The sequence below is a fragment of the Endocarpon pusillum genome (assembly GCF_000464535.1).
Source record: "Endocarpon pusillum Z07020 unplaced genomic scaffold C734253, whole genome shotgun sequence".
Classification (NCBI taxonomy): Eukaryota; Fungi; Ascomycota; class Eurotiomycetes; order Verrucariales; family Verrucariaceae; genus Endocarpon; species Endocarpon pusillum.
Window position 1 is genome coordinate 746,943 of NW_006913602.1, and position 17,487 is coordinate 764,429.

The 17,487-nt window shown below is 39.8% G+C and overlaps 2 protein-coding genes across 2 annotated transcripts; both read left to right on the forward strand.

The window, feature by feature from the left end:
• Positions 1–1,260: 1,260 nt before the first annotated feature.
• EPUS_00236 (uncharacterized protein) lies at positions 1,261–3,054 on the forward strand (the record flags this gene model as incomplete). Its single annotated transcript, XM_007789265.1, has 4 exons — positions 1,261–1,269; positions 1,343–2,577; positions 2,634–2,784; positions 2,872–3,054. The coding sequence occupies 4 exons, from the start codon at positions 1,261–1,263 to the stop codon at positions 3,052–3,054; spliced, it is 1,578 nt and encodes a 525-aa protein (XP_007787455.1).
• Positions 3,055–3,392: 338 nt separating this feature from the next.
• EPUS_00237 (uncharacterized protein) lies at positions 3,393–3,773 on the forward strand (the record flags this gene model as incomplete). Its single annotated transcript, XM_007789266.1, has 1 exon — positions 3,393–3,773. The coding sequence occupies one exon, from the start codon at positions 3,393–3,395 to the stop codon at positions 3,771–3,773; it is 381 nt and encodes a 126-aa protein (XP_007787456.1).
• Positions 3,774–17,487: the final 13,714 nt, after the last annotated feature.

Here is a 17,487-nt window from a genome sequence, read left to right on the forward strand (position 1 = left end):
CGCCCCAAAGAGGCAGAATGGTTTTCCTTCCTAGGCTTGGGCCGGCGTAGATGGTCAAACATCTTTTGGCAACTTCGAAGATCGCCAGGTGATGAACCGTGGTAACCCTAACCCCAAATATCCTTACAATATATATAACTATTCATCTATATCACTATAATCAGGAGAAGCTTAGCACCATTTTAATATGTTTTTTGCATGATACAAGTCGACAGATGGCCCCTTAAGAGCTGTTTCTGTTTGACGACGCTGCGGCGACGATTCTCGATAAAACGCCAAGGATCTGCAAGAGTTTCGCAATGCACAGTAACTTAGTATCCCCGCCAGCCACGGCCCGAGGTCCGGTGAAACAATTGGTGTGGCTCTTGGCACAGCACAAACTGACGAAATAAATGAAGTATTATAGCAGTGTAGATCGCCCTACAGGCCGTACCAGGTAATATGTGATCAAAAATCATTTCAAGAGCGACGCCGATCGTTTCACCGGACCTCGGTCCGCGGAGTCCACCCGTGCGGCCTCGGGCTGTCCTTGTCGGAGCGAGATAGCATTGAAATCCTGACAAGATCTCCCCCTCCTGGGAGCGAGGGTCCCCCGAGCAGCCGACGTATACCGAATTGCTTTCTGGAATACTAATAGTGTGGTTTGCTTATATTAGGTTCTGTGCGAGGAGGGGATGTGGAAGAGCTTCTGGTGATGGGAGTTTCTGAGACTGAAATTTATCAAATGCGTGGAGCGGAGTCCATATTCCTAACCAATCAACAGGGATTTCCCCGTTTTCAAAAGTTCTATGCGTGGACCAGGAAACAAGGCATATCACTGGTATGCGGTTCTTGTTGGTGTCGAGAAGGATATATAGTCTTTTTCGGTCAAATTGAACTCTCTCTTTTTCTTCTCTTTATAACTACCATTGGCTTTATCTTGCACTCAAGCTGTGGCCTGTTGAAAAGGATAGTCCGAAGGTGTTTCAAGTATAAGTCGAGGCAGAAACTGGTCGATCGGTATTTCGTGCATACTGTTTATTCTTGAAACGCACGTTAAACCCAAGAACATACATGAGACAATGAGTGTCTCAACGAACGGCCATAGATACTCTTTTCCGAGTCAAGATATCTCTCTATCTTATCCCTCTGAACATTCACATTTCTTCGCGCTTCCTTCACACCACTTTTGAGGTACAGCTTCTATTAACTATTTGGATCTTATAATGTCCATCTACGATTTGAAAGCTTCCCTGCTACTCCTACGACTGGACCCTAGCCATGCTCCCGGTATGTCTGATTACGCGATGCATTTTCTGGGAAATATTAACGAGTTGGGTCAGAAATAAATGATCTTATCGAGCGAGTGTCCGGGAACACGGTGTCGCAGGATGAGTCAGAGGCTTTCCTCCGATTAATGAACGAAGATAGTACCATCTATATCTGGACCTTGAAATACATTGAAGCCGAGGAGACAAAGGTCGCACCAAGATTCGAAGCCACGCAACGACTAAGAGCCTTGATCGATACCCGTGTCAGTCGCAGAACAGGTTATCTTGAAGCACTGGCCCATTCGGTGCGATCCGATCCAAGAAATGTAGCTCTGATCGACATATCTATGACTCAGATGAGGAACCATGAACAAGCACTGACGCTTGGCATGATCATTACGACTCCTTCTAGATATTTGGGTCGCTCGTTCAGACATCATCTTGAAGGGAGAATGCATTATCGGGTGCAACTTCGGGAAGATGTAAATTGGATGCTCGGATTGCCAATCCTCTCGGAAAGGCAGCGGTCTCGAGCTACAGGGCTATTGTCAGAATGTACCGCGTATGCTGATGGTCCAGACCCTTTTATGCAGCTAGCAACACGTGCTCCACCATCTGAAAGGCCTTCCAGGAGACATGATGGTTCTTCAGAAGAAAGGGCGACACCCAGAGGCCGTGAAGATCGTGCCCAAGCTCCCAAAGCTCCCAAAGCCCCCAAAGTCTCCAATCAGCAAGGAACAGCAACGGCTCCACCTTACCCACGAGGTGATTTGATTGACCTCGTGGCTAGCAAGAAAGCTAGTACGAATCAGACACGAAACTTCCACAGCCAAGCTGTCCATGATGAAGCATTTCATCAGCAAGCCATGGAGCGGCTCGAGATATACTCTGCTGCTTCGGAGGAAAAGAAACACAAAAAACTGAGAGCTGTCCTGGAGGGCGTCAAGAACGATAGGATGAAATTGACCACAGCGGCAAGCAGTCGGCAAACTGGACAAACGGGAGAAGAGGGAGGTCAAAGCAGTGGCAGCCCAGCTCCAAAACAGCCTGCAGCATCTACGAGACCGGTTCCAAGCTTAACGCGGGAGGAAAAGCTAGCTCAAGAATATCGACAAAACCTAGATCGGTTGAATCGACATATCGAAGAACTCGAAAGGGATAGCGAAATCAAGTCACTAAGTCAGGTCTCAGCAGAACTAAAACTTGGTATCCGGACTATGCGTCTCCAAGGTATGCAGCAGTTGGCCACCACCAAACGCGCCCTCATTGGCCAAGACGGAGCCGGTGCGCCCCGAGGCACTGCTGAAGCTATAGAGGCAGTCGAAAGGTTCTTTTCTGCACATTCTCGATTCCTGGAGCTAAACATGTTAGCTAACGAGTCAGGATCCCAAGCAAAGGCAAAGGCGGAGGAAGTAAGCGCGAGTCTAGCACGAGCCACAAGTTCAGTGGCAACAAGAGCAGCATCCACGTCTCCTTGACGGACCCAGCGGAAGGGTGGAGGCCAAAGGTAAATAACTGCAATGGATGCGGCCAGGTAAGTTCAGACGTCAAATGGAGCGGAGCCTTTCGCCAGAAGCGTTTGTCGTCTTCTGCCGTCGTAATGCCTATCTGAGAATTCCAGGGCGAAGTGGTCAACAGGACAAACCCGAATGACACTCAATCGACCATTCATCATTTCCTAAACTCAGAGTCTGACCGTCTGTGGTGCTTCGAGCGGTATGCGACGACAAATTCTAGAGTCCACATCTCTGAGAGCATATTGAAGGCCGAGCTCAAGACCTCGAACTCGGAATCAGAGATCTAAACAGGTAGGGCTGTGGAATTGGCGCATTACCACCCACAGCGCAGTCTTCTCAACACTGCATCACGGTAACCTTTGGCGCCATGCCATCCGAGAAGACTGCTTTGTTCGTCAGACAGGAAGACTTTGTCGAGCAGCCACTATCTTGGGATTCCTTGCTGGGCTCTGTAAGGGTTCCAATTATGGCGTGGTTGGCGTGGTCTTCGGTCTCTATGTGAAATTTTCTGGCTGGATCCTGGGGCGCGCTCAAGGCAAGCATATACAGGTTCTCTCCCCTTTTGTAGATTCTACAGAACCGCTATGTTGTGACCGTAGTAAGAAAATTCGATGGCACGGCTGCCATGATTGGTGGGAAGTTTACTGATCCATGGAAAGTCGTGGATGCTTCTGATCCGGACGCTGAGCTGGCTTTGACCACTGGGTCGGGCTTAAGATATAGTCCGAATGTTAAAGAGTTTGACGCCGCTCTTGTGATCATGACAGAACGAAAGGGCAATGTAAACTATGCCCCCCAAAAAAGTGTCCCATGTGTCAGTGAAGGAGCAGGACAGAAGGTGGATCGGGCAGCAGTCTCTGAATACGTTTATTTCTCTGCAGCAGCAATTTCGAAGCCGATCAATGCCGACAAAGAGATGTGCGGGAACAACGAGGGCAGTATTCAATACACTGATTCTATAAACGGCGAGGCGACTGATGGGGAGGTGTTTTGGTGTGTCGATTGAGTCGGTCCTGCACAGTACCCATATAACTTCACAGTCCGAACCTGTGCTGGAGAGGAGCTCCCGCTAGGCCCAGAAATGATGATTAGTACGACAAGAATATTACCCGTGGCAACGCGAGGGATCCTATTTTGGTCAGCTTTTGTGCTCTCCTATGAAATGAATACGATTTAACCGTCACCGCTATTATCGTGTCTCAATTGTTGTCTCATCTCCAGCTAAGTCTTCCAGTGTCAGGAACCCCACTAGATGCCTTCAACAAAGTGACTAGCGGTCGGCTTTCAAGCGTTGACAAGGAGAGTTGACTGTCGGCGTACCGCTTTTGCTTAGCGCACCTTCTGACCGCGGCTTCTACCTCTTTGCCTTCCCTTCTCGCTGGACCCTTCCCATGCTCTCGACTCTTTTAGAGACATGGGAGGAAGATAAAAGAGGCCCCGACAGTGGTAAGGATGAGGTTTGGATAGTAAACAGGGACGCCTGATTGAAAAAGAGGTTCGGCTAAAGTCCTATTTAGCTATATATAAAAAAAAGGTGATAGAATAAATGAAAAGGTCAAGGATAGATAAGAAGTAAGAAAGGTGAGTAGGAGAGGAGGCTGGCTGTAATAGGAGAACTCTGAGGTTTACAGTAAGGCCAGGTAAATCTACGGAGAGGAATAGAAAAGGGACAGGAGAAAGGAAAGGTATTTAATCGAATGACAAGACGGCGGGAGTACCTCCTCCCAAGGAGAAAGGACCTCATTTCAAGCATGCTTCGAGGGCGATGGACCTGGCCTCGTCGTCGTCCTGTGCGTGCGTGCGTGCGTGTGTAGGCCTCGGAGGGTTCCCGTTTCAGCGCTGTTTGGTCTCGAAAATTGGACACCCACGCACACTAATGTTTACAATTGACCAAAAGACATAGTGATCTCAGTATTCCCAAAAATCAGACGCATCCTCTTATCCGGAGAGATCTTGCGCACATCAACTTGACTATAACCTGAAAAGACGTTTTCTGGATTTATGATCGATTGGGCAGGGTAAATAGGGGAGTATGAGCTGGCAGAAGATAGAGAACGGAAGGTGTGACTAAAACTCATCAGGAAGTTGTTCAGTCTGATTGAGACTGAGCCGAAGTTGAGCCGGGCTCCGGACCCTGATTTCGCTTATATAAAGCGACTTGGGGGCCAACCAGAAGCGGCAGTGGAGGTCGGTCAGTTTTACGCCACTAGAACAAAAAATATGAAGAGATGTCAGACAAAAGCTAGTTTACGGTCCTTTTGGTTCAACAAGAGAAAAAAAGATCAAGTCCCCCCCCCTCACCCAGGCTCACCCAGTATCACCTCGCCCTCACCCACCTCACCCACCTCACCCACCTTATCTGAATTGACCAATCTGCTTCAAATGTCTCTCTGATCGTGTCCACCAAGTCGTAAAGTTGTTACAAGCTCTTAACGAGCGAGCCTGTAGAGCTAAAATAGGCTTCCTTGAGATGGCCCCTTTCGTCCTCCTCTTCCTCTCCCTCTCCCTCTTCCTCTTCCTCTTCCTCTTCTATCTTCTCTCCTTTTAGTTCTTACTGTTTCTAAGACACCCACTATAAGCAACTGATCTCTTCTCTCTTTTATCTTATTTGTCTGCTTCTGATTACGCTAAATCTCTTTATTTTGTAGTCTACCTCCCTCCTTTTCCACGTCCGCTATTACTGTCATCTCCTTTGTAAAATCATGAGTCAGAAGCGTACTGCAGAAGACTATTTCTAAGCAGCCGAAGCTAATGGCTAGGTCACTAAAGCGTACAAGAAGAAAGATCATGTGGTCCAGAAAGAGGCGGAACCCTCTAGCAGATATCGAATAAATCAGCAAGAGGCACTAGATTAGTAGGTTATATAAGGCTTCTTAGCATAGCTCCTTACAAGGGAGGTCTAGTGTCTATACTCTTTCTGATCGCTAATAATACTTACACAGATTTATGTCACATAAAGAGATGTCTGCTGCAAAGTGTCTATAGGAAGAATGTCTTCCCTCTAACAACGTGTTTATTAAAGACTTCGCACGATAGTACTACAAGTCTCGTTAAGGTCGGCTAGATGAATTACCTAATAATACCTCAGTCAGAAACACTATAAAGAAATTTTTTAGCAAATTCTCAAGGATGACAGGAACAAAGATACCAGATGAGCTAAGACTAGATGTCTATATAGTAAGCCCTGTCGCATAGTTTCGAAACAGCTAAGAGTCTGGGTTGACCATCCCCTTTAGTTTGTCTAAGATACCTTGATCAAGGAGGGTTGTTATACTATAAAGAAGCAAGAGAAACACCTGTTCAATAATAAGGATTTGAATAATTGTATCACGTCCTTTTAGACTGATCCTGATATTACTTTCATATATAAAGAAATAAGGAGTCAAATAACGTTCCTTACACACGCTTACAGCTACTCAGGGGCCCGCATAGGGGCCTTTCTGCACAAATGTACTAGGGAAGTAAAGAGAGCAGACAGCAAGTCCGAGAATGTCATCTTTAAGGGATTAACTTGGAAGGTGAGTACACTATCGGGGACAGCGGTATCCCGGAACTTACATGGTGGCTGAAGCTAACAGTGAACCTGCAGGACGTCCATATCTACCTCTTCCCTCTCCCAGACGGCACCACAGAGTTGGTCCTCAAGATCACACAACGTTGGGTTAAGGGCAACAAGGATCCCGAGAATCATGTGTGCGTTCTCTAGTCCCTGTTCCACAGCAATTTCTATATCACACTAAGCTGATAGCCACAACAGAAGCGAGGTAACCATGTACGAATACCTGCTCCTTAAATTTGATTACACAGCGTTCCTTCTTCGTATAGCTTTTAGGGATTCTGTGCTGCTTAGTATTAGCTCCTTAGCCCAGCTATAAGAGCAGTGCGTACCGGAAGACGAGCTAATAATAGAACTCTGAAAGGATCTATCTAAATTAGATATCCTAGTCTTACAGATAGCTACGAGACATAGAGGTCTCTCTGATCACATGTTAGATAAGTTAATATTCAGATATTATTTTTAGCAGATAAGCCGGAATGTAAGTTACTATAGTGTCCTCACTATTTATGCCCTATAGTATGCTCTAGCAAATGCTATTAATAATAAGTTTCAAATGCTCTACATTTGCCCTTCTATGTTTCTTCCTCTAGATAAATTGCTACTACTAGCTAATATTCTATTTTAGGGCCAGAAATTACTACTACTAAAGAGAAAAATAAGCTACTTAGCTAGACATTATTAGACGTGTGTAATAAATACTATATTTCTGATATTACTGGTATTAATGAAATAGGGGCGCTCCTGAAAGGAGAGCAGCGCACTAACTATATCAAGAAACTTTAAAGCATTAGTACTAAGCAAGTATTAGGCCTTCTGTAAGAGCTACTAGCAGAGAGAATAGCAGAGTTACTTCAGGATTCGAAGGCATGCAGCCTGCTTCAAAGCCTCTGCGAGCTTCAGAAAGCTAGTGTACTCTAGAGGGATATCCAGCACGTAGAATCAAAGTTTAATATCTATTAGCATTAGCTTAAGAACTGACTCCTTAAACAGTGCAAAGCAGACTAGCTTAAGCACAGATACAAAAGCATCATCAAAACGCAGGAAAGGATCTCGCAGGACTAGTCAATAGCTGCCAGCCAGGCAGAGACCCTTTTCCGCATTATGCCAGAGCGTGCTTGTCTGGCCACAATAATCAAGTCTACGGAACCTCAGACTAGGGAGCAGAAGCTATAGTGTGTGCAGGACTTGCTGTCGCTCACCACAAGAAGCTTCAAAGTCATGTACCATCCTGGTAAGGAGCCTGTTGATGGAGCCTGCCTAGTGTATCAATCGAACTTACCAGAGGCGAAGTAGAGACAAGCTGACCACATTTATACCTGCCGCCACAAAGAATATATAGCGGCCGTCATAATAGAAAAGACGGTTTAAGTAGAATACTGCTTCCTCTGCTTTAAATAGTTCCATAGCAACACTATATAAAAGGAGCATTGCTGCAGTCATCTTAACACCTTTAAGCCCACATAGTATGCGATATGTATGTACTGTCACACTCTAATTAGTTTAGCCTTCTGCCCCTAATGTCTTGTAAATAAGAGCCTTCTAGCCGCTAGCAGGCTTAAGCAGTAAACCCGGAACTGCACTCTGATAATACACGTAGAGAATAAGCACGTCAGAAAGATTCGCTTCTAGCCAGAATTCTATGGCTATAGCACTAAAAAGGAAGACGTAATGTCCCTTCACTATTATCTGAGCGATATTTATAGCCTATAGAAGGCTGAAAGGAGGAGATTCGGCGCAAATACGCCTGCTTAAGACAATATAGATCCTACCGAAATAGCCTTAATTCTAAGTCAAGAGGTTAAAGAGGAGTTAAGACTACGTCAGAGAAGAAAGCTCGCAAAAACAGCTTCTAAATTTATTAAATGCTCTTTTATCAGTAAGCCTAAGTATGAAATTCTGCCGCTTAGTCTAGTGCTAGTACTACTATATAAGATGAAGCGATCTAAAAGAAGGAAATCGGATTAGGGGTCAAAGACTATAGGGTTAACCTTTGTTGAGTAGTCCCTGTATATTAGGTTAAATACCCCTAATCTGTCTAGCGATCAAGATAAAGGCCTTTGTAAGGATCAGCCTCTAGTCCTGATATTACTGTCACCTTACTATTATCCTGAACTTAATAATAATAGTTACAGCATAGCCTTAACTAACCACTATACAGAGGAATTCGATGATTATATATCGCCTGAGTAGCTGTTCCTAAAGAGCGATTAACTAGACGGCTTCAGTAACAAGACTCTTATATAGGACGTCTTTTAGCTAAATAATGATAGCAAAAGAGTAGGCAGTACTGCCAACATTACCTCTGACTCTACACCCACCGCTAATAATAGCCCTGGCGTAGTCCAGGACTACTTAGACCCAGCTTTATTTAGCTCAAAGAGCCTGCTATCTGATCCGCTGTCCTCCAAGTATTTCAGAGTAGTAGAACCGCTCAGTAAGACTAAATTAAAGTAGCAGGGTCATCAGACTAATCCTTTATTAGAATATCTTAAATATAACACAGGAATAATAGCAGCAGAAGCCTGAGAAGGGTTTAAGAGCACAAACAAGCCTTTAACTAAATGTTTCTATTTATTTTAGCCAAAGAGCATTAATTATAATATGGCTACTAACTATTATAATTCTATCACGTTACCCTAATCTTTGCTATTACTCTTTGTTCTAATTAATACAACATTGTTATATACTACCTACTTAGGTACCAAAAATCATTACAAACACGCGCTCTTTAAACACTCTTTGTAAGATGCAAGCTGTAAGGAAACGTTATAATAGTTGATCAAGCGTTATAATACAGCTACTAATAATTGTGATTCCATTAAATCAACCGACTCTTTACTATTACTTTCTATTCTGATTAATACAGCATTATTACAGACCACTAACTTGGCTATAGAGATTGATTACAAACATAAGGAATCAGCCGACAGGGCTACTAAGCAAAGTATGTTAGGCAAAAAGTGCTCAAGATGTAAAGTCATTAATTCAGGACAGACAATAGGCTATCAACGAAATAAATGTTGTGAATGCTAGGATATCAAGCTCGCCTTAATAAAGAAGGAATGGCAGCAACGCTCATACCTAATAATTAGCTAGGGTACTTTTTCTGACCGTCTACAAAACTATATTCTATTTCTTGTTGATGTTCTTAGTGGCCGCTTCTGAACACCATTTCAGCAGCGTTATAAGGAGTACATGCAAGACTTAAAGGGTTATAGTACAGAGATGACTAGGAGTGACTATTACAGACCTTAAGGAGAATCTCTCATGTCGGTTACTAACCCGCTATAAGAGACATGCTTTTCGCTAACGTTATCTAGCACTAAATTTATTTTGTTTAAGCTAAAAGAGCCACTATAAAGGGGCTGCTAAGAAGGATTAATAGTTAATTATTTAATTCCTAATTATGTCCTCTTTGTCCTCACCCCTAGCATAGCTCTGTGACTCATTATAGATAATATGTCACTTAGAATTATTAAGGCTCACTAGGTAATAATAGAAAGTGCTAGGATAGGATTGTTTTTCAATAAGAATAATGTCTAGTCTTAGATAGCTGTAGAATATGCCTACCTTGCTATAATAAATAAAGGTGTTAATGCTTTTCTCTTCTGCTTCTTAACCCTCCTTATTATAGTCACAACATCTGTAATACATTTGCTTAGGCCTTATGCCTTTGACTAATAATGTATAATAAGAGCTTAGCTCTTCCTTATTTTTTTACGCTATATACTAACCTCCTCTTTTAATTAATTTATAGTTGTCTAGACTACTAAGAGTAACATCTCTAGCGTGTTTTAGGCTTTAGCTGCTGTGCTTATAATCTCCGTTATCTGTTCTAACTGCCTCTTCATAGTATGGTTCTTTTCTTCTAGCCTCCTGATATAGTTGCTAAAACTTTCAGACTACGTTAGGAGCCGCAGCTTCTATTTAAGATCAGACAGCCCTTAGGTTTAACTTCTTTTATTAGGACCAACCTTTACACTCTAATCTTTATCTGCTGGAGGAACAGCACGCTTTAGTAATACACTAGATAGATGCTCCTCTCCCTTAACCGTATTATTAGGCAGTGCTTTAAAGGAGTTACTAACCTAATAATATATCTTAATAAAAGATCGTAGGCAGTGCTTACTTAACTGCTTTGTAAAGAGATGTTTAGTTCTAAGAAGCCCTGACTATTAGTACGGATTGTCCTTACCTATAATTAAACAGACATCTTCCCCAGATATTGTCAGACTTAATTTCACTTCTATTTGTTTATAAAGATTAGCAGCAGTAGTCGGACAGGGACATTATTAAGATAAGTAGATAGCTTTTTGCAATATTTTGCATGCTAGAGTGCACGTTTATTATTGCTTTTGCATAGTTAATTTATATCTTTATAAATTAGATAGCAGGCGAAAGTTGTCCCTAACTAATTAGAGGTCAAGTTGATATTATAAATAATATTTAAAACGTGTTAGTAATATTTACCTTAGGCAGAGCTTGTTTTAAAACGATATATATATTATTTGCTACCTTAAACCCTTATTTTAAGTCTTCCTTAGTATTACGTGATTATACGTTATTTTTAGGCACTAATAATTAATGTTATAAAACTAGCTGCTACTATAAAAACTTGAAAGGGAACAGAAAATCTCTAATTCTAGCTATTAGTACGGATAAAGCTACACCTAGATTGAATTTATAGCAGTCCTAGTATAACTCTAATTAATTCGTAACTTAATATACAGAGAAACTTATTAAGCGCTATTAATAACTGAACAGCTCTGCCTTCTGACTATCATGTCTGTTCGCACGAATAGCACCTCCTTCACGCTCTTAATATCCTACTGCCCGCCAACTATTAAGGCCTTTGCAATCGCCTCCCTAGCAGTAAGTCTTCAACGTTTTCGCCGAGGACGACAGTAGGACTAAGGGCGATAGCTCACTACCCTCGAAGCGAGTCCGATATTCTTCTTGGCTGTTGGAAGTAACTGAAAAGCAGATGCTAGTGGTAGTCGCAGTAAAAGACGTACAGATGTCCGGCAGCGCACACAATAACGGACTGCTACAGGGCGACCAGGGATGGAAGGTCTAGCAGATCGTTGGCGAGTCAGGATCAGAGTAAGAAGTCACTGCCCTCACGATGCTGTGGTTGCCTAAGGCATTAGTAGATGCTAAGATGCATACATAAGCTATCAGAAAACATGAGATATTCACTTCTGTTATCCTTCTTCTGTCTATACTTAATTCTTATTCGTTTCATCCCTATCTTCGCTCCTGTCTTTCACAATATCCAAATAATCCGTATCTAATATAATGTATTTCCTAATCTTGTCCAAAACCCACTGTTAAAAAGGTCTATTCGCTTAATTCAGATTCTCTCGGAATTATGCTAGTCCTTGTAATAGTACATACTTATTAATAGGGCACAGATGTGCAAAGATTAGGTCAGGTTTAAATACACCTCTATACAAAATTAAATTTATGGTAACAAGATCAGGAGGTTCTAAAGAATCATTCTCAGAGTCAATAGGTTTACTAGCGTAATATCTGATAGGTATAATGGCATAGATACTGATTAGTTGATTACTAAGGTTAAGAGATTAATTTAAGGAAGATAAGGGTATTAGAGTGGTCTGTGTAGTGCCTATTAAGATTATAATAGCTTTGTGCTTAATGTCTTCGCTATAGTTATTAGGAGCCTTATAAGTAAGTCTAATAAATTGTGACTAAGGAAGCGTGATGCCAGCCTTAATAGTTGTGTAAAAGCGTCTAGTGAAATCAAGAAGAAGATCATCTGAACCTCACTATTTTAGTCAGTAATAGTAATCACAAAGATTAACCTAACATTTTACCTTGATATAATGATTATATAAGGCATTACGTAAAAGCTTGTATTCGCAAGCATCCTATGATCTGCAAGATAGACTTCTTCTATTTACGCAATATATAGCTATCATCCCTCGCATTTCTGTTGCTATAAGAGAGAAGATCTAAGTAATAATATCTTTACGTTAGGCCTTAACTCTACTCTATAGTATTTGAACTAGTTGCTAAGCAGACATTAGAGAAGTGACTATTATAATATATTTAGAATGAAAAAGGAGAATAAGAATAAAGGGTTAGGTAATAGATATGTTAATAATAAGGAAGACAAAAAAAGGTTAGTAGAATGACACTATTAATATCTTCTGTCAGAGAGTAGCTATATACTAGAACACAAGAGACTAGACTAAGGATCAGAGAGACAAAGTAATTAAGCGAGCGAACAAGAGAGTTAATAATAGTTAAGTTAGGACGTTAATTATTAATGTAAGCTTTAACTCTAGATTTATACAAGGACTTTATTAGATCTTATATATATGTTACAGCAAAGATGATTTATAAGTACCCCTTTATTTTTGAAATTACAGTCGTAATCACAGCACTAGAATTATGTTGCAGATTATAATTCTGTATATAGCCTATATATTATAGTTTATTTAAATTAGTAAATGTGTAGTAAGAAAATCATCCTAAAACATAGAAAGATTATATTAATATGGTGTGACTTACACTAACTAATACAAAGGACTCAGGCTAACCACTTTTCCAAAAAGATAAAAAATGATATTAAATAGTAATACCTTGCTGAACTAGTTACTGATAACTTCTCTTATACCGCAGATTATTATTAGAAAACTAGAGCGACTGAGCTAATAAAAGCTGGGCAGTATTACGTTTACTAACTGCAAGGCTGCTCTAGAAGTGGCGTGAAATCGAAATCATTGTCCTATTCGTCTGCATCTGCAACACTTTCCTTACGCGTTATTCCTGTCTTGTGGATTCCATTATTGCAACGTGCCCCGCTGTCTTAGAAAGGCCAGACTTCAGCATCATCCACAGAAGAGGTGATAGAGGTGTGGCATCCATCTAACTCACCCCCCCGGTTTTCTCCTTTAACATTACTATTATTCATCTTAATATAATTCGCAATTTGCTCCCTACTGCTAAAGTGCCCCCTAATATAATTAAATCTCTTATTAGCGCCCTCTAGCCCCTTCTTCTGTAACGGCATAATCTTTCTATAAAACCTGCACTAGTAACAACTCTAGTAGTTTTAACTAATTCTCTGCTTATGAATTTGTTAATCGATTATGTCATTATTAATAGAGTATACAGATTAGAAATATATAATATAGTCACGACAGGAATAAAAGATTCGTGTCTTAATCTGTTTATTACTATTTTTATTCCTATATATAGAAGTTTAGTTGCTATTAGTACAGGGATAAAAAGGGCATAATTAGCACTTTACTTAGAAATGCTATAAGTTCTTGTATAATTTTTAGGCATATTTGCTCTTAAATTTCATAAAGCATTTGCTAAAAGTACAGGCGTATTATATGTTTTTCAGGCTTTCTTATTATTAATAATTGTGTCTTTAGTAACGAAGAGCTATCTCTCTGTGAAAATAGTGCTAAGGCTGAGCATTAAAACTTGATATAAGATTACTAAAGGGCCCTAAATCAAGTTCTTTTAATGACTAAGCTAAGGTTTGAGCATTACATATAATATAATAGGACACTACATAATAAATGCGCTTATATACAAGGATATTAAATGTCTTCTTTATAAGCCTGGAATTATTGATTACTTTGCTAACCTTAAAGCCGTCTTCTTCCTAGATAGTTCACTTTATGTTATCCCTTTAGTAATTAATACCTGTAATACTCACTTCCCAAACAAAAATGTTACTACTAATAATTGCCTTTCTATCTTAAGGCCCTTGACATAAATAGGCAAGCTTTCCGCTAAAATAAGCTTTAAGGAGATAGACGGCGTCTTCTTTGCTTTGTAAATAGCCTTGGTACATAGGCATTAGCGTAAAGTTAACGCTAAGCCTAAACATGACTTTCAGACAGTAAGCATAGCAAGTAGTACCTGCAGACCAGGCTTCTTTGATTACCCGGATTGCTTTATTAAAAAACCATACTTTATAGAGCCTCTTTGCCTTATTATAACCCCAGATCTTTAAGTCCTTAGCTGTAAGTTCAAAAGGATTATAATAAAGGTTGACGTTTAAGCTAAGAAATATCTTACAGAGCTTATCCTTTATAATACGGTAATGCGACTAAAGAATACAAATCTCTTATAACCTATTACTTAACTCCTTAATGCAAGGAACCTTATTTACTTTTCTGATGTTTGTATTAAGTTTTTGTAATACGTTTTTATCTTTAACCCTGAACATTTGTATAAGTGTGTACTAGTCCTTGCGGAAGCCTAGGGGCAGTAATAGGACTTTTAAAGAAAATTCTGCGCTAATACAAGAGGCAGTTATATCTTCAGCAATTCTAGGCGCGATAGATACTTTAATAATATAAGGGATATTGATCTTAGGGGGATGATTACTATAGGACTACTTTATAGACCTATTTTTAGGTCAGTATAAATAGGTAAAAAGGTGTAATATAATAGTTACGCACTTCGTTTTTATAGCTAGCAGTGTGTAATTACTATATGATTTTTGTAAATAGTCCTGAACAAGCAGTGCCTTTAGGAGTATTATAGTAACCTAGTCTAAGTCGCTATCTTCTCTAAGCTTTAGTAATTTTAAATACAATAACTTTACTATTATAATCTTATAAGTGTAACAAGTATAGCTGTCGATTCTCCGATTCTAATATTGATTACAAAATCCGTTAAAGATATACAATAAAGGAGGTTCTCGGTCAAGGATAGTCTTAAGGAATGTAATAAGCTCTCTAAACTAGTTCCTAGAGGAACGAAATACTCATATTAACGAAAAGACCATATATTGCGTAATTATTTTACTGTTTCTAAGCGAACAGCTATTCAAGAGAGCATCTAGATCGGCTAGATAGCTACCCCTGATAAGCTGCTCAGAATCGTCAGAGAAGTCGGGAAGAAGTTATTAATAGCTTATTAAGGCAGCCATAATCAACACAAGCTGTTCTGTAGTCTGAGGATCTCAGAAATCTCTAATCAACTGCTTGTATAGATTATTTTCTAAACTTACTTATTTACAAAGGACATTAAGCTAACGATTAGACACTACTATGTTCTAGGTAAGAAGGAGTAGTATATTGTTTTCCGGTCTTTGAAGTAGCAGAATGATTTAATAAGTATGTGTACTATTCAATATTAGTATTATTGCTTCATATTTATGTAGTGAAGAGTTACAGATAGGCTTTAAATGTGTATATTTGGCCAACCCTGAGTCTACTTAACACCTATAATAGAAGTTCCTGATCATATTAATATCAAAGTAATTCAACTTGAGAATATTGTACGTACTAGGTATCCCTTTCGAAAACTAACCTAGAGAGAGTCTATCATCTTTGCGGTCGATTCTTCCATATATCGGATACTAATGGCCATCTTAGAGAACGCCACAGACTTCAAGAGCATTTTGCACATTTCTTTTGGATCAAAATCTCTAAACTGCCTTAACCTTGTAATATTAAAAACCGAAGCGTAAAGATCAGCATTTTCACTAGCTGTATACTCTTTAATGAATCCATGCTGTTGAACTTCCACTCTACCACTAGACAATTCCAGCAGAGCTCAGATAAGTAAAGTGATTTAAGTCTTGTCATACTTTGTTCTTTTAAGTGGTATTAGAATTTGTAACGAACACTAGAGACTTTTAAGCAACTCATCTTAATTACTCCTAAAGTAATTATAAGCGGCAGAAGAACTATAATCTTTCTCTAAGTTCAGAAATAAGAGCACACAGTTTTGTGCTAACTTTTGTTGAACTAAAGGGATTAATGTCTGTAAGATATGTTAGTTAAACTATTAAAGAGCTTAAAAAGGTAACTTACCTTTATATCATGAATTAAGATTACTCTAGTAAGCTCTTTATATAAGCTATTAGATTAGGCATAATCGTGATAAGCTTTATTAACCTCTGGCTAGTGTCTAGAGCGGATTACATTAGCAGTACGTTAAAGCTATTGCTCACAAGCTTTCTTAGTTACAGCATTTATGCCATAAATATCTTTCTGTTTCTCTCCGGGTTATATCAGGTTGTCGTTAAGATTCATGTACTAAGGCTGAGATTTGAGCCCCAGAAGATGAAGTAAATTAATAGCAACTTCATAGGCATTATTACTATGCTTTCCTATAATACTGACTTCTAGCTTTGATAATTCCTAAGACTACTAAGAGGTATCAGATTCGATTTCGCTTACAGGTACGCTGACGAGTTTCCACAGGCCGTACGTAAGGCAGACGGGGTTGGAAACAGGTGTTAGAAGGGGCGTCTTAGGATTCATGATTGTGAGATTGTAGCAAATAAAAAGAAAACCACAGCAAAGCGGGGCAAAAGAAGGCAACAAGCCGTAGTTATAGGCAAATAGGTTGTGTGTTATAGGCTGCCATAAGTATTAGACCACAACAGAACACAGATCAAAATGGCGCCATTTAGTACATCCGCGAGGACTTCGACTCGACCATTAGCATGGCATGAACTAGGATCAGCTCTCGAGTCCCGGAAGGGAATGCTTTTTAATAAACGGCTAAAGCCTTTGTGCGCGGCCTATCAGATTAATAGTTTCGTTACACTATAGGTAAAAGCCTTTCCGGGTTCGTTATTATTTATTTGGGCTATCCTACTTAGCTATATCTCTCCTTACTATGTAGTTCGTATGTAAGAAACATAGTATAAGAGGAAGCAAATTAACTAGCTTAGATATTTAATTATATAATTTAGTAAGTGTTCTTTCTAGAGTGAAATATAGGCTAAAAACATTATATCCTAACGTAGATAGATAGGCATTATACTTAATATTTTAATAGTAGCATTAAGCTCTAAACCCTTCTTACATAGAGCTATCTTTCCGTACTTATTTAAGGATTAAAGTTATTAATAATGGCTATGACTTTAACTAAAGTTTATTAAGGAACTTGCAGAAAGGTGCCACTTACTCATTTTGTGTAATATTTACTTTTAAGGACTAGGGCAATAAAACAGCTATTTTGTAGATTTCAAAAGCAAAACCTGGACGCTCCTTTATTAATTGCTCTCCTAATAGATTCTCGCTCTGACTACTAATTTGGTCACAGGTATAACTAATCTAGAGTGGAGTACGCCTTAAGCTATAAGTCGTCTCAACTTATTAATCTGGATGTCCTTAAAGCGTAACTAGACAGAATTAGTCTTTCAAAAATG